Raw genomic sequence first — 23,732 nt, 5'->3', positions numbered from 1 at the left:
ATATCTATATGTATATATATATATATACATACAAGGCAGGGGGATAATAGGTTATTATCTCCTGGGACATGGTGTATATTGCATGGGTGGTAAAACAACAAAGGTATAAAGGGTAATTAAAATATGGTACACATTTTTCACAGTCACTGATATATATATACAAAGAGGGAAGGGTAACTAGCGAGACAGTAATTACATGTATTTTTCTCGTTTTTATTCATCTGTTCTGGTTCATTGGTCTGGCTTGGTTGACAGAACAGAATTAAATTGCATTCAACCATTAAAATTAAAGAATTCTTGCATAAATTTCTGGTTGCCGAGTTCATGGTTGCTTGGAGACCTTTCAGAAACGATTTCATATCACGAATGGCTGACGCGCCAGTCTGATTTTATTATCCATCATGCCCTAGCTCTGTTTACATTCTGAAAATACCCATTCCCGGGCCTCTTTTGGCGACGTCGTTTAGGGCCTCGAATGAACCAGAAGCGCGCCGAAAACAAACTACAACTAGAAAATACACACTCATTGCACGCGCAAAGCCACGTTTTCTAATGTTTATGTCGGTATTTTGTGTTTGTATTGTTGTTATTTTTGTTTTTGGTGCTAAATCTTTGGCCGCGAACACTCAAACGTGAAGACCATATTCGTTGAGTAAATATTCCACAGTTCAACATAATTTAAATTCCCTTTATTTTGTTGGCAACTACGTTTCCAGTGTCTGTTTCGGCCCGTCCACTGATAAGTGATCTACAGACTGTAAAGTCTACCCAAACCAAATGCTATTGCCATAATTATATGTTATACTTATTGTTATTTTGTATTACGGAGTTCAAAACTCACAATTTTCATTCTCTCCTCCTTCGGTTTTTCTTCTGTACTCCCATTGTCTGTCGCTGAAGACGAAGCCCCGCCACTTAATGAGTAAGCGCCAGATTTGTACTTTTTGCTGTGTCGTCCGCCTTCCTCGGGTGTTTTACGTTTTCCTCTTGGCATTTTTGAACACTATACGTCAATCGCGTGGTCCAGTTTCTGGTAAGAAGTCCCACTCACAAAGCGTGCGCTGAAAATGGATGTACACCGTACAATGCGTTGATTGATTGAAAGCCGCCAAATGGTCACATGTTAATTTCTGTGTCTCATAAATTATTCATAAAACTCTTCCAGGGGGCGCACTTTTGACCTCATTTAAAATGTTGTCGACCTCCCGAAAAAACAACAATAAACTGTTTATGATTTAGAGAGGAGAGGGGATAGCTATAACGTAAACAATGGAACAGAAAAGTTACTGACACTTTAACACGTGGGCGATCTTTCTTTTCTCATCCCAGGCTTTCAGGCTGTTGAGACTATGGAGTAAAGAACTGAACAACAGACAAAACGTTACCTTTGACTTTCAAGGTAACGTGAACGGCCGGGGACACGAATACTTTGGACAGCTGTAGCTGGTTTTTGTAACGTTTAGGTATTTGTATATACGTGACACTTGTTTTGCTTGATGTTTTCTCAAATTACAGTGGCCACATCATTTTGAAAAAGAACTCAGAGTTTAGTTATTCGGACGTGTCTTCTAGAAAGTTTGAGTGTGTGTGTACGTGTATGTGTGGCTCTGTCGACTGTCTGTCTGTCTGTCTGTCTGTGTCTGTCATGTCCATGGAGATATAACCATCCCGGATAACCCTAAGGAGAGACGATAATAATACATCAATGCTTTTACCTCCGTGGTCTGTATGTGTGTGTGTGTGTGTGTGTGTGTGTGTGTGTATAGCTCTGTCTGTATGTATGTATGTATGTATGTATGTATGTATGTATGTATGTATGTATGTATGTATGTCTGTGTCTGTCCATGGAGATATAACCATCCCGGATAACACTAAGGAGAGACGATAATAATACATCAATGCTTTTACCTCCGTGGTCTGTCTGTCTGTCTGGACATGGATATGTACAAAACCTGCAAAGGAAACAGGAGAATTAAGATAAAAACAAAAATATATGAGAAAAATAGTAATGATATGAACTTTAAGTTTATTTACTGATAATAGCAACATTTTCATTTTGTTAATTTGCATATTTCCAGGATTTTTAAACATGATTTGCATATAAAACAAGTACATCTATTCCATTGGACTCTTGACATCTACGGTCGTCATGTCAACAGGAGAAACAGAGTATGAGAAAGTGTTGGAGAAAACAGAACATTTACTCATCAGATTACACAATATCCATGCTGAAGGAGTGTCCAGAATTTCTAGAAAAATCAATGCAGAACTTAAATTTCTAAAAAGTGTGAGTATATTCGGGAGGTACACAAATTAAATAAACGAACTTTTGTTCAGCGTGGGGGAGGGGCGCTGGTGTTAATGACTTTGCTGAACTTCATTTTTGCACTTTTAACCAATTTTTGAAAACCTTCAATGATAACAGGTTCTGTATTTACTACCAAGATGTTGACAAGTTTATAAAAATGTATGTCTAAATGTGGTATACAGCGCTGGGTTTCCAGTTACTATGTTGATGTGTTTACCATGTTTTTACATTGTATCAATCATAGTGGTGTGATGCTGCAATTTTCGTCACGGTTTACATTATATATCAACTTGTCGATGTCACGCTTGTGAATATTCATTTAGAGTTTGGGAGAGGGTTTTGTCCTAAATGAATGAAGTTAATTTATTGAGCTTGTGCAACATTGTGTGATCGTCCAAAAGAGGACTTTAATGTCAATGAGTCTGATATAGCGAGGGCAGATATAGCAACATAATCTGAAATCCCTGAGACTGTAGTATTAGTATTCTATATGCTTTAGGTGAATATTCATATGATGTGATGATATGGACTGATAAGAAACTGATAATTTAATGTAAGAGCTCTGTTGTTGCCACTGGGGGCGCTGTTGCTTAATGCCATAATTCTATTTTTTTTGCATTGTCAAAATGAATATATACAAAAAGTGAACACAAAAGGAGTCTCAAAGAGAATTGCTTATTTTATTTCTGAATATGTAATTGAGATGATAAGATGTCTATAAGAGTCCAACATACGAGAGGTAATGTTAGAATCATGGCCACATCACCATCGACTTGCTTAGGGGCCAGCTCTTCTTCACTACGATGCTACTACTCAATGTTAATCACCCACCTTATATCACCCTGCCCTGCAACTTTTTGTGACCAAAATAATCCTTTTGGCAACAAGCCAAGATTGGTTGTAACAATAGCTTTTTTCATGCGGCAACTGAGATCTGTGATACCCTTTTAAACTTAGTACCGACAGTAGTATGAAATTCTGATGTCTTCATCGTTTCACATTAAGTTTTTTAAGTAGGAAGCCATGATAAAATTGTTTTATGAATTGAAAATCACAAATAAATACCCAATCCTCATCCGTATAGCCACTTCACCATTGACTATGTACATTACTGTTTTCTTTTACAGTTGAAAAAGGTTGATGTTGAGAAACGAGAAAAGCAAATGAAATGTAGTAACACGCACCATCTTGAGGCCATTGTTGACATCACAGAACAATATGAAAATGTCACACACATCCTGAGACCATTCCATTACCACACAGAGGAGGGGCAGGCTGCCAGTGTGGTAGTTGATGTGGTAGCTGGCAATGGCAAATTGTGGGTGAAGGTTATAGCAAGAAAGGCATCTGCTCTACACAGAGTGTGGTTAGGTAGGTTTTACTGTATAGTTTGGATTATTTGTTCTGATACTGATGACATTGGGCATGCCTTGAAGTCTACCCATGGTAACCCAAGTCAACCCTTTTGCGTCAAGAGTCAGCCCACTACACCCCATGTCAATGCTACTGTCCATTGATTCAACCCACTGACACTGTATACCATGTCAACCCAGACCAGATCAATAAATAATTTGGTAATCACTGACAATATTTCTACCTCTAGGTGATGGAGATTATGGAGATCGTAGTGTAGTAGACCAAGCTAGAAAGTATGTGTATGTCAGCCACCAACATCCAGTATATTTCCAACCACCACTTGTACAGTTTGTATTCTGTGCTGGTATAACCAAACCTATAGTTGGTAATTATGAAATTATTGACAGTGTATTTTCCGATTTTAACACTACTGAAGAACTCAGGTTTTTATAGTCTGTGTGTATTTGCAGGTGTGTGTGTGTGTGTGTGTGTGCACGCGTGTGTGTGCCGTGTGTGTTGTTTGCGCGCACACGCGCGCACGTGTGTGTGTGTGTTTGTGTGTGTGTGTGTGTGTGTGTGTGTGTGTGTGTGTGTGTGTGTGTGTGTGTGTGTGTGTGTGTGTGTGTGTGTGTGTTTGTGTGTGTGTGACTTAAAGTCAAAAACCACCAGACCAATTGCCCTGGTATTTGTTTGGAACATTACTTTTGATGTGGTGATGAAAAATTGGTAAAAACTTAAAACTTTGAAATAATTGGCAGAGCTACATACTGGTACATACTGGTACATATTTATCAATCTTTTGGAATTTATTGAGTTACAAACAAGAACTTGTCATATGTTATTTCACAATGGTTTTTCAAGTAGGAAACCATGATAAAATTGCTTTATAAATCAAAAATCAAAAATAAATACCCAATCATTCACTTTCAACTTGAATTAATTTCTAAAATTAATTTCTAAAATTTTCTGATAATTTTTATATTTTGCTATTCATCATCTTTACTTGGCAGAAGAACTGACTGAACTTTCAGTCGTTGTCAAGGGCAACGTGATTGATGTTGGAGCAGGCCTATCAACTATAGACGAAGCATTCAGACATAGAGTAGACTCTGATAAGTTAGAGACATTGTCATGGCAACAAGAAGTTTCCATGGAAACAACCAAGGAATGTGATAAGTTAAATTTAGACATTACTACATTGATAGCCTTAGTGTCTGAACTAACTCATGGAGGATGTTGGTATCGATTTAAAGAAGATGTTTTAACAGATCAAGCTAGCAGAGAAAGACAGAGTGCTTTGTTACCTAGGCTATGTACATTTATGCAAGGTTAGTATGCAAGCTACAGATAGATCCTTGGGGAGAGACTTGTGTCATTCTTCTAATTTTGTTCCGTTCAGGGGAACGCCATCCCATTCACTCTATGTAGAATTCAACGACGTCATATTTCAAGGAGTGGTAGATACCATGCTCCAGTAGCTAAAACCAATTGTTTTAAATCATCTTTCATCCCATCCACTATCTCAGTTCTTAACAGCAATCATTGTCGCTCTTTTTAGTCCTGTGCTGTTGTTTTTAGTATGTTGTGTAATATATGTAATGCTATCTTTTGTATTGCTTTTATTGTTGTTTGACCTCCAAGAACTGTCGTTTTAATTTCCCCTGGTGGGATGAATAAATTAATTCTGATTCTGATTCTGATATGTATCTTTTACTTTCTCTAGATAAAAAATGGTTTGCCTGTGAGAGTGCTGTGAGAGATTTCAATACAATTCTAGCTACAATCGGTGGTAAGAATGAAAAACAACGAGCTGTAGAATTGTTAGACAGAATTACTATAGTCCCTGATCAAGTATCTCAAAGAGCATCTGAATTATCAGAAAGTGGACGCATCAAACCAAGGTCAAAGGTAAACGTGTGTGTGTACATGTCGATGAAGAGTTCAATTTAGTGGTACTTTTAGTCAGTATAGTTAGAAATAACCCTGAAAGTTAGAAATAATCTATGAACCATTTAAATTTATTAAAGGTCCTGGATTTCATTGATAATTATCAGTTTTGCCTAGATACATGTTTCTGTTGTTGCCATTTTACCATGACTGGCATTGAGATTTTCTCCCAATTTGGCCATAGAGGGCGTCTTTTAGGGAGGGGAAGAAAGTGTCAGATTCCATAAGTTGATCAGGTTAAACATAGAAATGTAGAAATAAGTAGAGTTATCCTTATGATGGTTCAATTGACATTTTTGTATTCAGCTGAAAATTGACAAAAGTCAAAATAGTTGGTATTTCTTCTTTTTTTTAGATTATATTTGGTACTGGTGATAGAATACAAGCAATCACAGTAACAGCTAATACAGCATTTACCAGAGCAGCAGCTGACCAAGTAGGTTTACTAAATTAGTATGTGTGTGTGTGTGTGTGTGGGGTGGGGGAGGATAAGATGCATAGTTATGGAGGGGGATGGTGAGGAGGGATAACAGTTATGGTAACAGTCCCAGGGGCAGAAAGGTATATAATACCCAATAATACACACAGAATTGACCAGAACAGCAGCTTACCAAATACATGACATTATTGAGTGTGTGTGTGTGTGTGTGTGTGTGTGTGTGTGTGTGTATGTGTGTTGTTGTTGCTGTTGAGGGCAAACAGACAGACAGACAGACAGTAACACTTGCAGTGACAGATAGATATAAACCTACTGATGAACAGATACAACTATGACAGACTTGTACATGGACCAAGAGACATCAACAGGAAGAAACACACTAAAAGTAGGACTGACCAGTTTCAAGATTAAACATGGGTGGAGACTGGCAGGATATGATTTAAGACAGACACTGCAGATAGACAGACACTGGTCAACATATAGGCTGGTAGACTCAATAACACAGAAATGTTTCAGTAGTAATATACACAAATATCTTGAACCTTCAATCCAGTTTCATGTCATGAGTGAACATTTTCAAGAAGTTTGAATTAATACAAAACAAATGTTTGTTTTTTTCTAAATCAGGGAGTATCCTTTGATGTTTTCCACCATGACCCAAGGGCGCTTACAGAGGGTAAACAAGAAACAGCTGTCAAACTATCAGAAGACGACCTCAGGTGATAGTAACATTGGATATCGTACAGTAATGCTGAAGATTAGACCAATCATGATGTCCAGAAAATAGAACCAGGTGTACCAGCCAATCAGAACATTATTAGAAAAACATAGGTCATAGTAATATGAGATGTCCATGGACTTCAATAAGTTTGAAATTGAGTGATTTGATTGGTTGGTTGGATCCTATACTAGCCAATCGTAATGGCATCAGGCAAGGAACAAATGTCAAACTGATTGAGACATTTATTGACTGCAATAACTTCTAAATCTAGTATTCACGATTGGTTGGTTGGGCTTTCAAAGTGCAAAAGCCAATCATGAAGCCCAGAAGACATTGCCATGTGTACATGTACCAACCAATCATAGAACAATGTCAGAATAGTATTGAATATCAGCAATTTGCAAGAAAATTGTGCTGCAATTTATGTATTTATTCACCAAACTAGAACAACAGGTGTACACCCAATTAATGTCATCCAACATTTACTACACACAGTTGGTTTGTTGGACTCTCAGATGTCGTGTCACCCTCACAGACCTCTCTCCTGACTGATGTGTGTGGGCGCCCCATCACAGCAACCTTACAGACTATTGGTTTGTAAAACTAAATTAGTTGGTTTACAGACTCTTATATGATCTTCCACAATATTCATTTTGTTAATTTGTATTTATGTATACTTTTTATGCAAAATAAATAAATAAAACAAAAATGAAAGTGGTCAGATTGAAGAAATAGGTTTGGATGGATCATGAAAGACATGGAAATAAGCTGTTACTACCACCATCACTAAACAAGAATATGGACAATAAAATACATTGCCGAGAGTGTCCTTATCACCCCCCCCCCCACCCCCCTGGTGTTCCCCTTTAAATAACAAATCACACATCACATTGATTTGATGGAGGACAATGCAATATCTTTATTACAATAAAAATATATTACATGATAAAATTTTATCCAGAACGTACTCTGAATATAACGATATGGGGCACATATCTTTAAACAGTCCAAAATGACATAAACATATATAATATTAGAAATGTTTATATCTATTCATCGTCATCATCATCATCGCCATCGTCATCATCATCATCATCATCATCTTCGTTGTCATCGTCATCACTACCATCTTCAATTCTTTCTTCCTCGTCCTCTGAAGAAGACAGATTAAATTCCTCCACAATATCTTCTTCATCCCCAACTTCCTTAAGATCCATTCGATGTTTCTTTTTCAGTTCCTGCTCACTTGGCTGTGTCTCCTCTTCATCATCACTCTCCTCCAGGTCACTGAACTCATCATCTTCCTCACTACTCTCGTCAGGAATCTCTTCTTTTTTCTTCCTCTTTCTCCCTTCTCTCTCCCAGTTTGCAATGAAGGGTTCATCATCACTGTCTGAATCAGATTCAACAAAGAGACCCTTAAATTCTTTCTTCTTCTTATCTTCATCTTTCTGTTGTTGTCTTTCAATATATGGTATGTCATCGGTAAGCTGGAAGAGACATTTTAAACAAAAAATTAGTCATTGTGCTTTAATTGTTGGCCCCTAAGGAGGCCATGTCCATTTATGCGTCAGTGTCTGTCTGCCCTTGGACACCCCTATCTCGGACATCCACACATCAATTTCAATCAAACTCAGCACAAATGTCAGACAGTCACTATCGGATACATATGCATGTCACTTCATAACCCTGACTGTGACCACACTTTTGATATGAAAATCAACATTTTTGACCAAGTTGAATATGCAAACTCAATTCCATTGTCCAAACCAACATAATCAGATGCAAACTCAATTCAAGCGTCCAAACCAACATAATCGGATGCAAACTCAATTCAAGTGTCCAAACCAACATAATCAGATGTAAACTCAATACGGCGTATTCCGGTTATCGAACTTCCGGTTGTTTCGCAGGAAAGTATCGCGAGAGGGCGCACCATATCTGACAAAGTGAGGGCCAGAATTTTCGTCATGGCATCTAATAGTATGGCGATGTATGAAGCTGTCAACAAAATGGGCGTAAAAGAACTCCGTGCATTCATAAAAGAGTGGAAAATTACTACTTCTAAATCTACTAGATATCGCCAGAAATGCTGTAAACCTTGGTCTTGAAACACTAGAAAATGATAATTTTCTGAGAGAACGGAAGAGGAGACGAATAGTGGATGTCAAGCATCAAAATATAGAACTAATCGACAGCGGAAACATTGAAAGTTGGACGGAGGACCTTCGAAATATACCCGATGTATACATGATAAACATATTTCTTTACCTTACTGGTGTCTGTTGCTTGACAAAAGAACGATTAGAAAATTACAAATCTGACAACAGCTTCCAATCTGATTAAAATCCGATGTAGATGTTGGCTGATCGTTCATTGCTATTTTACCTTCGTTATTTTGCCTGATATTATTTTTCTTGGTACATGTTTACATTTTTTAGCTTGCCTGATCGCCTCCTCTACGATCAGGCTAAAAAATGTAAACATGTACCAAGAAAAATAATATCAGGCAAAATAACGAAGGTAAAATAGCAATGAACGATTAGCCGACATCTACATCGGATTTTAATCAGATTGAACAGCTTCCAGCTACAGTCATTGCAATATTGAGAGTTCGGTCGACAATTACCAAGCCACATGTTTATATTGTAACTGATGTCGCCGCATACTTAGGCCTTTCTTGTTTATTAGAACAGTGGTGTAGCACCACGGGTGAAATCATAAAACTTTGTCCGGAAAAAAACATTTCATGTACTGGTTATAAGTTGGCATAAACATATTTGTATTGATATACTCATCTTTACTATCACACTTTGGTTAGCTTGCTATTCTTCATTCAGGACCATCAGTGTATAAAAAACCCCATTGAAGTCGGCAACGAATCATAAATATTGTTGTACCACACCGCCCACCCCTTCAATGAATCGGCCTTCCATGTAACGTTTACGTGGTTCACTCATCATACCATGTCTTATACCGATCTGATTAAAATCCGATGTAGATGTCGGCTGATCGTTCATTGCTATTTTACCTTCGTTATTTTGCCTGAATTGACCTTCGTGGTACATGTTTACGTTTTTGTCCTGATCGGTAGAGGAGGCGATCAAACATGTACCACGAAGGTCAATTCAGGCACAATAACGAAAGTAAAATAGCAATGAACGATTAGCCGACATCTACATAGGATTTTAATCAGATTGGTTTTATACAAGCTGCAATAACTGTAGCGTATATTGTGATTTTGAGGGTTCTTTCCTCTGTTTTTGTACCTTTTTCCGTTCCGATGTTTGACTGGAAGCAATCGCTACAATTTCTCCAACGGTAACGCAAATGGACGAGGTCACACTGAAAACGTGAGTGAGATGTCAGTGTACTACCCGTTTCAAAATGTTGCTACTTTTGGGTTTTCCTCACGGTCGAATTGCAGAGCCAAACTTACGCGAAATATTAGGAGAACAAGAGGTTAATTTGCTATTTCGTTATTTGATGGGCGATAATGCAATATTATAGCGTAAAGTTACGGGGAATGACAGAAAATCTTTAGTCAGTGGTTACGATGCCTATAGACTCTATGTTTTGCAACAATGCTCTACAATTCTGGCCCTCACTTCCGGTTCTAAAACAGCGCCCCTAGTGGCCAAACAATCATATCTTTTATCTTTTCGGGGCTTCTTCGATAACCGGAATACGGCGTATTCAAGTGTCCAAACCAACATAATTAGATGCAAACTCAATTCAAGCGTCCAAACCAACATAATCAGATGTAAACTCAATTCAAGTGTCCAAACCAACATAATCAGATGCAAACTCAATTCAAGCGTCCAAACGAACATAATCGGATGCAAACTCAATTCAAGCGTCCAAACCAACATAATCGGATGCAAACTCAATTCAAGCGTCCAAACCAACATAATCAGATGTAAACTCAATTCAAGTGTCCAAACCAACATAATTAGATGCAAACTCAATTCAAGTGTCCAAACCAACATAATCAGATGCAAGCTTTCTTTTAAGATCTTAAGATTTGACCTTAATTGTTGTGTAATGACTGATTATTTCTCTTGGACCACTACATTCAGGGCAGGAGGAACCTCCACAAGATTGCAGGGCTGGCATACCTTACTCTTGTACAATAACATTTGAACTCTTCCCTCTATGACCCTGTTCACCCCCACTATCCCTATAGTATATCTCACCTTGAATTGCTTTCCATTAGGTGGAGGGAACCACTGTACAACGGTACGGTTGATATACCTTACATTAGTGCAATAACATTTGAACCCTTCTTCTACAAACCTATTCACCCCACCATCCCAATAGTTTGGCTCAATTTCAATTGTTCTCCACAAGATGAAAGAAACAACTCTATGATTATAGGGTTGACAGGTTCTACTTACCCTGTCCTTTCCAGCTTCTTCGTGTATAATTTCCTTTTCTCGGAGTTTCTTGTATGTTTTGTACAATTGGCTTATAGGTGTTCCCTGCTGTTTACTTTGAATTTCCCAGGCTTGCTGAGGGTACAAAAATAAAATGTGTAAAATCCAATACTTCTGAACATTAGAAAATAAAAATAAGTGCATAATATTTTCTCAGGAAGGTTTTTCACAAGAAGACTAAGTGATCAGTTAAACCATCACTTACTAGTTAAAGAGCAGGCAGGGAATATCTTGGGTCCTGTGGCTGTTACATGGACGTCATTGTTGCTTAAAATGAAGTGATTTATTGCGAGAGGGCTTAGCATAGTTGCAAACCATGACCGTTTTACGTACTGTTCTTAAAAAGCCGGTCGCTACTTTTATTTCGAGGTGTAGCGGAAGAAATTATAACTCTGGTTTGCGAGAATGGGGCTTAGGGACCTTGTTACATTTTTCAGGGAGAACATTGCCTGTCTATCAGATTCAACTGATCAATATTGTTAAACATAAAGCAAGAGTAAAATAAAGTTATGTTTTCTGTGTGGCAGGTTTTCTCCACAGCATGTCATTATTGGGGTGACCCTATTTTTTTTTGTTTCTCATTACCCGACTGACCCAAACATTGGTGGTTAACAAGATTGCAGACAGTTTCATTGATGGTTAACAAGATTGCAGACAGTTTCATTGGTTAACAAGTGTATGCACAATTTCATTGTCTTAAAACTGTCCTGTTAACTTGAATTTAGGCCATGGTTGAAACAATGGTGATGAGACAACATTCATATAACTTTTTTTCTTACCACTTCTTTTTCGTGACTAAGATGAATTGATGTGGCATCTCTTCTTTTATTGATCACATTACAATTTTCTTGAATTTTGTCTAACAGCTGCTTCATTTGACGACAGTAATTGCTGACTTTACACATTTTTAAAAAGGATTTCACCTGTATTAATAGAGACAGAAGATACAGTAAGAACATGATTTATTTCAATACATGTATACCCCCAAACTGATGACATAGTGCACATAAATTGATGACATAGAACATATGATATGACTTGAAGAGAATGATCAGTCAGCATGACATTGATTTCTATATACCCACAAATTGATGACATAGTGCACATAAATTGATGACAGAGAATGATCAGTAAGCATGACATTGATTTCTATACACCCACAAATTGATGACATAGTGCACAAAAATTGTTGACATAGTATAAAATAGTCCTCACCTCCAGAATGAGTGGCAATGCTAACTCTGGAAATCCTATGCAGTGACTGTGGATATTAAGATGCTCTAACAATAAATCATACAACTGGTCTATTAAACCATCCTATAGAGAAAAAAAATTGACTTTAATTTTACATCACTTTGGACTGAAAACTTGCTTACAGTAAGATAAACAATGATACAACTGTTGACATGCAAGCAGTAACAAGCAGAACTTGTTGCAAACAGGGAAAGTTTCAAAATGAATTGGATTTACTACACACACACACACACACATAATGTTGGAAGTACAGAGAGGTGTATTTAACTTCATCCTTTGATATGAACAGTTTTATGGCCTCTTTATGTGTCCATGAAATGCCAGGAAACTTCAACATTAGTTTTTGAATGTGAGTTATTACGTAAAGAGGCCAGCTCATGTTAATACATTTTGATTTACCTTAAAGCCTCTTTCATGTAACTGGGACTTGGATAATTTGAGTATAACTGCAAAGTTGAGAGGTTTAAAACTGACAGTGCTGTGCTTTTTGTTCCACTCAGTTTGTTCAAAGACCTGTTGTGAGAGATAACAAGGGCATTCATTAATCATAATATCATACAACCAGCACAGTATCACATGAGGGTAAACATATTTGTATAGTAGTATGCATAGTATGATGCAGTGTGCCCTCTTAGTTAATTTGACGTGCCACTGACACACACAATTTCTAGTGACACACCAATATTTGGTGTTCCCCTATCTCTTACTATCTGGTGACGCACAAGAAATCCCAGCTTTTATCATTTTGACTCAACAACAACAAAATTTGCCTATCATTAGAGGGCACACTGGACCATCGGTGCAGGTGCAATACATCCAATCACATTGATTTGTAGGTCCGTACCCAAAAATTAGACCCCCACTGAATCATGATTTCAACTTATTACTATACTGATTATAGATAAAATAGAGCTCTAATTGATGTGTACAATGTCTAATTATTGGTATTTTAACAATTTTCAGTGAATATATTTATGGTTGTCTGTATGAAAACAATAATACTTCAGTTACAGCTAGTGCAACTTTATGCTATACAACCAAAATAACCAAATCTAACAGTCTGGTCTGAGTATTTACTCACCTCCAACAGAAATGGCAGTATTGGTATAAATGTGCCGGTTGCTTCTGATAAAAGGTTGAGAGCACGGAGACAGTGAAATCTTAGTGGATAAAATCTAGGTGCTGGAATTAATCTGATGGTGATGAAAAAAACACAAAATATACACATCAATTATGTACTTAATGTAGAATGTGCACGGTATGACACAAGTTATTATTTCAAAAACTGAAATATGCATAAATTATCAAAACATAAAATGTACAGTTATGAAACTTGTAATGTTTAAAGGCCAATGTTCAATAATGATTAAAGTTTGATAAGTATTAAAACAGTCGTCTTGGAGAGCTGTAGAAAAATTGGTCCTGAACAGAAGAAACAATCCAACATTGAAACCATTATATTAGGGAGTCATTTTGACAAACTGTACTGAGAATGTATTCACAAAGTCTGTCGACCTGAACAGGCAAAACATTAGTATTATTATTACTCATAAGTAATTAGAACTTTGGTCATGATATAAGACCTAAATATTGATAAACAAGACACTGTTATCAAATACACTACTACTGTGTACAGACAGTAAAATTGCTGATGACTATAGGATAGAATAACAACTGTAGAAATTAGATGTTGTAGGTATGTTGATTTTCATTGTAATTGACTGTTACCCTGGTGATGACTAGAGTAGAATAACTGTAGAAGTTAGATGTTGTAGGTATGTTGATTTTCATTGTAACTGACTGTTGCCCTGGTGATGACTATAGGGTAGAATAACTGTAGAAATTAGATGTTGTAGGTAGGTTGATTTTCATTGTAACTGACTGTTGCCCTGGTGATGACTATAGGGTAGAATAACTGTAGAAGTTAGATGTTGTAGGTATGTTGATTTTCATTGTAACTGACTGTTACTCTGGTGATGACTATAAAGATACAATAACAACTGTGGCAATTAGATGTTGCAGGTATGTTGATTTTCATTGTATTTCACTTACTTGGTGACTCCTATAGTGATTTGTACTAGTGGGTACACCAATGGCTGTAGTGTATCGTTAGGGTGTAACGTACTCAGCATACGACACCATAAATATATACAATGTATATATTGCCAGTTGTATACTGCTTGGTATGCATCCTGTTGGAAAGTCAATGAATTATGGGTAAAAATATGAAAAAAATATAGTATCGAAAATGGTCGGCAAAATTTAACACAAATTAAAATTTGTACACTTTTTGATAGGTATCCTTGTATGAAAGGTACAATGAAAATGGAACAAGTATTCCTATATCAAAATACAATCTGAAATCTTTTTGAAATGTAAACTAGCATACAAGAAAATATGTTAACAAACTAAAGTCCAATATTCGACAATGGCTGTCGTACTTGTGAAAAGCTTTACAAGAAAGCCACAAACTAACACTAGTATTTTAACATACATGTATCAGTAACTTCCTAAAGAATGCTCTGGACACTCAGTGTTTATCATACATAGTTAAAGGGGAAGGCAAGAAAAGAAAAGAAATTTTCATCAACTTTTTCTGGAGACCCATTTTATGACTTCACATCACATAATTTTTCTCAGTTGCCAAGAAACACCAAGTTGAAACTTCTGTCACCTTCATTGTTCCTGCAGTGGTACACTGTTACCTTATGAGTATGAGCAGACATACATAATTATTAGAAGAACACTGAATATTCATGACTTTTCTGAAGGTAATAATCACTTAGGAGTCATGAATATTCAGTGTCCATCTAATATATATGTATGTCTGCTGACACAAATGAACCACGGACCAAGGCAAGAACGATGGCGGTAAAAAAAGTTTTAGTTTGATGTTTCTTGGTAATCATGCAAAACTTCTGTGATATTAAATTGTGAAATGACTCTCCAGAACCCAAAGCTTATTAATATACTTTTACTTCCTGGAGTGATGTTTCCCTTTTAACAACATCGAACTGCTTATGCATTATAACCTTCATAATTAACTTGTACCCGTTCCTTACCTTCTTCTTTGTGGTGATGGCATTTCTGAGATGGATGGCAAGTTGTCTGATGTATACAAATGCATGTTGGTAAGTGACGTGTGTATCGATGGCAAACATTTCAGTCAGAGATCTTTGCATGAAATTGATCATTGGTAAGACGTTGGGAGAAGTAAATTTACAGTTTCGTACATATCCCATGTACATTTGCTGAAATGAAATAAACATATCAAAATTTACACTCATTCTATAAAACAAGGAAGGTCAAGGTCAAAGGTCAATGTCTGACTTGAAAGCTGTCTGCTGCATATGTGAAGACTGTGGAACAAAGGGACGTGTACAGGCAGGCAAGTGTCATGGCCAAGTTTGTAAAATTGTCTTGACTTGTTATTTTGTTGGCAATATGGATAGACAAAGACTTTCACATGCACAGACAGATCGTCAACAGATATTCAACTTCGTAGCCTCCCCCTCCCCACCTGTTGGGACTTACAAGTTAGTCCCATTTAAGAAATTCAACCCGAAGTTCCCAGCGAATTCCTTAAATAAAAATTTTGCATGAATATTCAGTGTTCATCTGATATATATGTATGTCTGCTAAGTTCCATGATGCATCAGTGGACCCCTATGAGAACAATGAAGGTAAAAAAGAGTTTCAATTTGTTGTTCCATGATAATCACACAAAATGTAAAGTGAAATCATGAAATGAGTTTCCTGAACATAAAGTTTATGAAAATGCCTTTACTTCTTGAAGTAGTGTTCCCCTTTAACATAAACATCAAGAATGATGAATCTTTCAATCTAGTACATAGAGGGCACTCTTTATAGAGTTTATCGTAATCTTACCTTCAAACAGACCTCTAGTAACAAATCTTGTAAATTGAATGCTATTCTGTAGATTGATAGAAACGCTAACACTCTGACTGTCTCCTCTCCTGAACCCCACAATGTCACCAATTTCTAGAAGGAATGAAAAAAAAGATCAATAAATCAGTCAATCAAAGACACTCACATACTGTCAGATAGAAATCAAAACAGGGTATTGTTTACAGACGACGGACTGTTCATATCCTACGTGAAAACTTTGGATCCTTTTAAGTTTATATATAGTGGCATAGGCCTTTGGGGAGTAACCCCTCCCCCTCTGCCCCAGGCTTAGGCCACATAGGTGGACAAAATCGACACATCACATGATATCATCATGCATAACTAGAAAAATCAAGTACCCAACAAACAGATATTTCAGTCACCAAAGCATAATTTACTAGAGCAGAATTCTGACCCAGTTCACAAACAATACCATTAGAAAACAGCAAAGAATTACAAAGATATGACACTAACCTTGACCAAGTACTTGGCTAACTTTGGAAAACATGCATAGTATGGTACTAGTACATGTATATGACGTAGAATAACAGACACGATATTGGGTTCGGCTAGCTGGGTTAATAACTGGAAAAAAGACAAAGAGGGTGTTAATTACAGTGATTTTATAAGTTTACATCATTATTGACAGGGTTCAGTATGTTGATTTAAATTCAGCTTTAGACTGACAGCAAGACAAGTCGCCCTGTTCCTGGTGACACCACACCATTTTTTAGACCTTCTCGCTCTCACTGCAAATTAGATTTCTTGGTCAAGTATTCTAATGCGAAACAACAAATCCATGGCAGAAGAGTCATTTTACATTTTATCGACAGACATTTCAGTGCCAAGACACAGCCCAGAACAACTTCTTACCTGTATGACATCTGTCAGGTAAGACTTTATGCTGTTTTGTACCCGGAACCACTTCTTACTGGAGGAGGGTAACACAAACCTACAAACAATATGAAATGTTAAGAAATTAATTGCAGTGGAATGTCTAAGAGTTAGGGTTGTGCCCCCTGGAAAAATTTCTTTAATTGTCTCCAAACTTTGCCATTTGATAGCTAGTTTCTGGTCCTTTGGAAAATAGTAGAGCAAATCGAAAACAAACGACAACATATACAATGTACAAAGGAAACTGAGGTAAACAAAGCAATTGAGCCCAAATGTGTATCGAAAGTTTGACAAAAGTATTCTTTTTGATTTTAATAAACCTACAAACAAGTTGATATTAACTTACTTCTTTTGTTTATTATCTTTGAGACCAAGTACAGCTAGCAGTGTGATAGGTACCTCTCGTACACATAGTGATACAATAGCATTAAACGCTGTTATGGAGAGGAAACAAAAAATGTCAACACTTTTAGAACTTAATTCATATGTGGATTATTTGTACCCTTTAAAAATGTAAAAGATATAGAAGTCAGTAGCTTATCACTTAAGTGATGTTTTTTGTATTTACTATATGTTGCTATGATACAGTAGATCACATGGATGTTGTTGCTAGGAAACCAAATGGCTCACCTTGACTACCTTCCACTTTGTATTTGCCAGAATCTTGGCTTTCTTGTCTTCCAGTTTGCTGTACAGCTGACTTAAATGCCTTCATGGCTTCAAGTAATGTATGCAGAGAGTGATTTTCCTGTAGAGAATCAAACATACGACATTCTAGTTAGCATTTGCTATGGATAGAGTTACTGCTTCTAAGGATTTTAAAATACCTTTGGAGTTGCTATGGATAAGTGCATTGTTCCTGGGGGGGGGGGGGGATTTTAAGATACTTTGAGAGTTGCTGTGGGTGAGGTCATTGCTGCTGGGAATTTAAATACCTTGGAAGTTGCTATGGGAGAGGTCGTTTTTGCTGGTGATTTTGGGTGAGGTCATGTTGCTGAGATTGTTGTTGAGATTTTTGTATGACACTCTTGGTGGTGTTGCTATGTGTGCAGTCATTGTTGCTAAAGATTTGTATCATATTCATAAGTATAAGTCAGTCAAAAACTTGCTGCTTTAGTTGCAGCCATGGTTACCGTTTATCATATTTTTGTTGTACATCAGAACGTTTACTTTACTGTTCAACACTTTTTTTAAATTGTGTTCTTCAGAACAATAAATTATCATCATTTGTACAACATTCTTACTTTTCCTTTCTTGATTTTAATCTGACAGTTACATTTCAGAGACGACTTTCCAACACAATTCAAAAGAGGAAACTGGCTTTTTGTATGATAAAGGTAGCAGGAAAACTACTTCAACAATGGACAAAAACAGAACAGTGTCTGCTCATTGAAAATGATACAATCTGTGATAAGTTAAGGAGTCCTGCCATATCAATACTCTAACATAACCCTAACCCAAACTCCCTAGCTCGATGGAAAATTCATTTTTTGAGTCTTGTCTAAATTTTATAGTCTTTCTCTTTGGTTCAAACTTTACATGTAAAAACATTTTTTTTCTTCAAAAAGCCATCCTGCTCCAAAGACACTTACCTCAAGGGTTTCTTTCCAAGTAGCAACCATCTTTAATGTCACAATACTGGTATGTTTTGTTTTCCCTTTTGTGGTTTCCATGGCATCATTGTCTCCATCCTCACCTTCAAATTCACTGTCATCATCATCATCACCAGCATCCTGAGAAAATGAAAAAGAGAATTTAATAGAAGACTGGTCATTTAATAATCATAATAATAATCTTTCTTCATCCAAATAAATTTGGAAATTTGTTGAATGGTCACCACAAGAGTAGCACCCTAGTGCCCTTGTGTTGAAGGAGCAGGAGGAAATCGGTGTACCTAGGGAAAACCTGCGTTGTTTGGCAGGGTCAAACTGAGCATCACACTTCTTACATACAGACCTGGTTAAATTTTACTCAAACCCAGTCAACGCCTGGCAGATGCGAACCCAGACTGCAGAGGTAAGAGGGGTAGAAGCTAACTGCTCGGCCACCGACAACCATATACTTTGACCAATAGATACTAAACACATGTTGTCATCGAATTACCAGCTATAAACCTTGTATTTTTTGTTGGAACATGTACAACTTGGTTTGCTCATAGTATAAAGTGTCATCATGTGTGGTTCCAATCGACGAAATGTAAGTAAGTATTCATCTGTTGGTCACAACTATTTTACATGATTTACACTTCGGGACTATACACACGTAAAACATACCCCTCGATAAGTCAGAATTTGCATATTCCCTTCCCTCATAACAAGGCTTTCCGAAACATCAGTATATAGCTTAGTTGCAAGTATTAGTGTGTTGTACATCAGAACGTTTACTAATAAACACCATCATTATAAATTGTGTTCTTCAGTCATAAAATTGTCATCATATGTACAACACTCCAAGTCTTACTACAAATATGTCAAGCAATATGAATCTGGGAGTAGTTTTATCAGTGTAAAACAGCTGTCATGAATATCCAGTGTTCAACCATTGAGTACATTATTTCTGCTATCTCCCATGATGCAATAGCCCATAGCAAAGATACTCTACTATAAAGGAATTTATAAGTCATTGGTTATTATGATTTTGGAGGGCAAACCCAGTAAAATGACAGTGGAACACACATGTATACATCTTTACTGCCCATGACATCAACACTTTTTACAACATACACATACCTTTAATTTGTCAGGTATTTCATGGATGGGACCTTCCTCGTCTTCAGATTCATCATCATAATCGGATCCACTCAGATCAAAGTCTAACAAATCCTTGTCTTCTTGCTTTAAAAATGCATAAAATTCAGGATCATGTTCTTTTAATCTTTCCATCTGTTTTTTGTGTTTCTTCCCAGCAGTCAATTTCTCTCTGTAAAATCACACAGAATTTTGTGTTGTTGTAGTCTTTATTGCAAAAAAAGTTTGTTTTATAAAAAATAATGTTCAACCAGGGATGTCAGATATGTATGTGCGGTGTTGTACATCAGAACGTTTACTAATAAACACCATCATTGTAATTGTGTTCTTCAGTCATAAACTTGTCATCATTTGTACAACACTCAATCTTACTACATGTAATATGAATGCTATAAAATCCATGAAGAAATATGAATCTGGGAGAAGTTTGACCTGTAGTGGCAACAAGCTGGTGTGTTTCTGATCACCTAAAGTTGTCTTGTACAGAGAGTGAGTTATCATGGTTTGGAGGAGGAATGCTGTAAAAAGTAGACAGAACACTACCCTAAACCAACCAAAGGTTGTACAGTACCAAAGACACTTCTAAGGGAGCATCCTGAAGAGATATTGTTATACATTGGCTGGTGTGTTGTCCCCCCCCCTCCCTAGGGTGTACGAGTGTTTCAGTGAGTTAGTTAGTGACTGACTGAGTGAGTGAGTGTGTGTGAGCGAGCAAGTTAGTGAGTGTGTGAATGAGTGAGCAAGTGAGTGGGTGGGTGGGTGGGTGAGTGAGCATTTGCATGCATGCATGTGTGCATGTATAAGTGGGGGATGGTGGTAAAACTATGGTGATGAAACTCAAAGACTTACTCATCATCATCATCTTCCACATCCTCCATGGCAACATCATCCTCCTCCTCAGTATCCTCTTCATCTTTCTTAACAACCTCCATCTTCTTTTTCTTCTTCTTTTTGGCCGTCACTTTTTCAGCCACATTTTCTTTCTCTATTGCACTTGTTTTCTTGGCTTTTGTTTTCTTGACTTTCTGTTGTTTTATTGTTGTGTCTACACCGACATCCTTCTTCACTTTAGTCTTTTTCATTTTCTTTGTTTCAATCACTGTTGAGTCATCTGAAGAGTCTATATCGGATTCCATGCCATGTTTCATGAAATCATCCACACTCAGATCCTTTATTTTTCTTGAAAAACAGAAACGATCAAATGTTTACTCAAACATATTTATTATTACTAACAAACAAATCTACATGTGTGATGTGGCCTAACAAAACAAATTGTGTGGTTTCGATGTCAACTTTAGAATACGTGGGGTACATGTTGGTAGGGGTTTTTTTTGTGTGTCATGTGTGAGTGTCTAGTTCAGGTAGTTGTGTTTTCCATTGTTTTCCATATGGTCTCTGTGTTTAGTTTCTTCCCATCATATGTACAGCCATTACAGATTGGAAGAACAGTTTTATATTGTCTGTTTATGTTGATATCAGTTTCCACAACCACACCTTTATTACGACAAAGAGACCTCGTAAGCCCATTTTTACAACAGCGATCGTAGAAAACTAGTCCAGAGCTAAGCTTTATAGGAACTAGACTAGCTTTCTACGATCTCTGTGGCAAATTATCGCGCAAAGAGGGGCAGTTTCCACAATTTGGGTTCTTTTAATTTTTTTATTTTAATGTCATATTTGCCATAGCTATTGACACATAGATAGGTAGAGAGGTAATTCATTGACATCAACACTTCACTTGCTTCTAAAAAATGTATCAAGACACCTCCTTTCTAATGCATTCTCATTTCGCGAGCATGGCGGCCGGTGGATTACACGTGTGTAAATGCCACTGCCCGTGGTACTACACAACACCACGTGGAGAAAGATCAACGTGTCGATCTGACAAAAGAATAGGCTTTCGACTAACTTAAAGTCAGCTGGTTAACCTTTGATGATTCAAATTCGATAATTTTACCCTTGACATGGGGAACATCAAGAATAATTTAGACATTTCACGAGAAATTCACTTACCGTTTCTGCATGCTGGACGTCGCCATATTGAATGAACGTATCAATCATACGACGCGAGAGGGCGCTTGTGGTGAGCGTCATCATCATTTGTGTCTCACCTGGGAACCCTCCCGTCTACAAAAATTAATTTCCCAAACATCAAGCCCTAGATATATTATGTTTTGTAAATTAAGTTTTTGTTAAAAATACAACTTAAAGATGTTTTACTTATTCTTGCAAGTCAAATGACTGAATTTGACTTACTATTAAAGCTCACAGGCTGAGTGGAGAAAATGCTTGACAGGTACACTGTCCAGCCTTTTATGGAGGCTAAGCATGATGCTCAGTTTGGCCTAAAAAAGGTTTGGTTCCGGTTACCTAACCCCACCTAGTTTTACATGCCAACCCTAAACTTTTTTTAACATAAAAAAATTAATAAAAATTGGGAAGTCTCGCAAGAAATAGTTTATAGTGGATGCGAAAACTGACATGGGAAAAACCATATATATATATCTTTATATAAAAAATAAAATAAAAATCGACCTACCCCACCTATTCTAAAATTGAGAGTTATCGGACTTGACCACACAATTTTTTTTTTGTTAGGCCTTACAGGAATTTAATAATTTACAAATTTTACACATTGTCTTAACTGAAGACAAATAATGTAACCCTGCTATGACATGTAAAATGTAAATAGCACAAAATTATGTTGACTTTTGTTTTGATGCTGCCAAGTTGAAATATTCACATTCAGGGAAAGTAACACACGACAAAATGCATATATCTTTGGAAATACAAGTAAGTATTTATTCTATCCTACTTCAAACAATACAAAATGAGAACAAGAGTACATGTTATATTTTACTTGTACAAAAAACAACATGCAGAGTAAAATGTAAAATAAATACACAAGCACTGTGAAAATTAGTGATCTTCTAATTTGATTTACCATTAGATTTGACATTTGTGTAAAGTGATGATCATGTGGGTGAATCAAGAGGAACATGTGATCAGCATGTGAGTGACATGTGTTGAACATGTGATCATCATGTGTGACCTAGGTTGTATATATGTGATCACCATATGAGCAATATGGGTTGTACATGTAATTACCATGTGCTTGACATGAGTTGTACATGTGACCACCACCACCACCACCACCACCACCACCACCACGTGAGTGACATGGCTTGTACATGTAACCACCATCTTTGTGAAATGGATTGTACATGTGATCACCATGTGAGTGATATGGAGTTGTACATGTGATCACCATGTGAGTGACATGGGTTGTGCATGTGATCACCATGTGCTTGACATGAACATATTGTGATTTTGGTTTGAATGTGATCAAAGTGAGACTAGTGCTATAGTTGACTAATATTCTACTGAAACAATTAAAAAAACTGTCTATGACTATATAGAATGTCGAAAGTTTTATACTATAACTTAACACTTTTGTGTTTATTTCAGTTCAGATGACATTCTTACAATAATGCTTTTATGATTGTAAAGTTAATATAACAATGACTATGATACTTGTATGCAATTAATGACTAAACAGTTTATAAAAGGTTTGAGATTTAGTTGTTGTTTTTTTTATGTCAAACAGTGTACAGCCTTTGTGTACTTGTTTATATTTGATATCCCCTGTCAATAATCTATGAAATTAATATGTTTCTTACATATTATACACAGTGCTGATTGCCTAGGGTTTGGTAACTGC

The 23,732-nt window shown here is 36.8% G+C and overlaps 3 protein-coding genes across 5 annotated transcripts in view; 1 reads left to right on the top strand and 2 right to left on the bottom strand.

Annotated features, from left to right (window-relative positions):
- The window catches only part of LOC144451865 (protein RCC2-like), a 32,829-nt gene extending 31,735 nt beyond the window's left edge, over positions 1-1,094 (bottom strand). For both annotated transcript variants that reach the window (XM_078142777.1, XM_078142778.1), the window contains exon 1: positions 842-1,094. In XM_078142777.1, coding sequence (XP_077998903.1) covers positions 842-994 — 153 coding nt within the window. In that variant the 5' untranslated portion in view covers positions 995-1,094. The remainder of the gene's footprint in view (positions 1-841) is intronic.
- LOC144451868 (UPF0415 protein C7orf25 homolog) lies at positions 620-7,405 on the top strand. 2 transcript variants are annotated; one of them, XM_078142783.1, is made up of 9 exons: positions 620-652; positions 1,330-1,463; positions 2,079-2,287; positions 3,436-3,679; positions 3,912-4,049; positions 4,678-4,992; positions 5,388-5,572; positions 5,967-6,047; positions 6,678-7,405. In XM_078142783.1, exons 3-9 carry the CDS (start codon positions 2,150-2,152, stop codon positions 6,771-6,773), a joined length of 1,197 nt encoding a protein of 398 aa, XP_077998909.1. In that variant the 5' UTR covers positions 620-652; positions 1,330-1,463; positions 2,079-2,149; the 3' UTR covers positions 6,774-7,405. The 2 variants fall into 2 exon arrangements, with proteins under 2 accessions (XP_077998909.1, XP_077998907.1); XM_078142781.1 differs by having other exon boundaries at positions 4,675-4,992.
- A 318-nt stretch (positions 7,406-7,723) lies between these two features.
- On the bottom strand, positions 7,724-22,050 carry LOC144451746 (nucleolar complex protein 2 homolog). Its single transcript, XM_078142650.1, has 17 exons — positions 22,025-22,050; positions 20,861-21,190; positions 19,994-20,183; positions 18,857-18,997; positions 17,895-18,012; positions 17,611-17,698; positions 17,244-17,322; positions 16,845-16,955; positions 16,350-16,463; positions 15,524-15,712; positions 14,514-14,653; positions 13,543-13,654; positions 12,861-12,974; positions 12,423-12,524; positions 11,987-12,130; positions 11,169-11,282; positions 7,724-8,261 (listed from the first exon to the last, which is right to left on the bottom strand). The coding sequence occupies exons 1-17, from the start codon at positions 22,048-22,050 to the stop codon at positions 7,821-7,823; spliced, it is 2,553 nt and encodes an 850-aa protein (XP_077998776.1). The 3' UTR covers positions 7,724-7,820.
- Positions 22,051-23,732: the final 1,682 nt, after the last annotated feature.

Source organism: Glandiceps talaboti, chromosome 21 (assembly GCF_964340395.1).
Source record: "Glandiceps talaboti chromosome 21, keGlaTala1.1, whole genome shotgun sequence".
NCBI classification, from domain to species: domain Eukaryota; kingdom Metazoa; phylum Hemichordata; class Enteropneusta; family Spengelidae; genus Glandiceps; species Glandiceps talaboti.
Note: the sequence above shows the minus strand (reverse complement) of the source record. Positions and strands in the feature narration are given on the sequence as shown.

Coding starts and splice junctions, on each gene's coding strand:
- LOC144451868 (XM_078142781.1), top strand. CDS start 2,150: ATGTCAACAGGAGAAACAGAGTATGAGAAAGTGTTGGAGAAAACAGAA. Junction 4,993..5,387: donor GCTATGTACATTTATGCAAG/GTTAGTATGCAA, acceptor TACTTTCTCTAG/ATAAAAAATGGTTTGCCTGT. Junction 6,048..6,677: donor CCAGAGCAGCAGCTGACCAA/GTAGGTTTACTA, acceptor TTTCTAAATCAG/GGAGTATCCTTTGATGTTTT.
- LOC144451746 (XM_078142650.1), bottom strand. CDS start 22,050: ATGGCGACGTCCAGCATGCAGAAACG. Junction 16,464..16,844: donor TAGCCAAGTACTTGGTCAAG/GTTAGTGTCATA, acceptor CATTCCTTCTAG/AAATTGGTGACATTGTGGGG. Junction 8,262..11,168: donor AAGAAGCTGGAAAGGACAGG/GTAAGTAGAACC, acceptor TGTCTCTTCCAG/CTTACCGATGACATACCATA.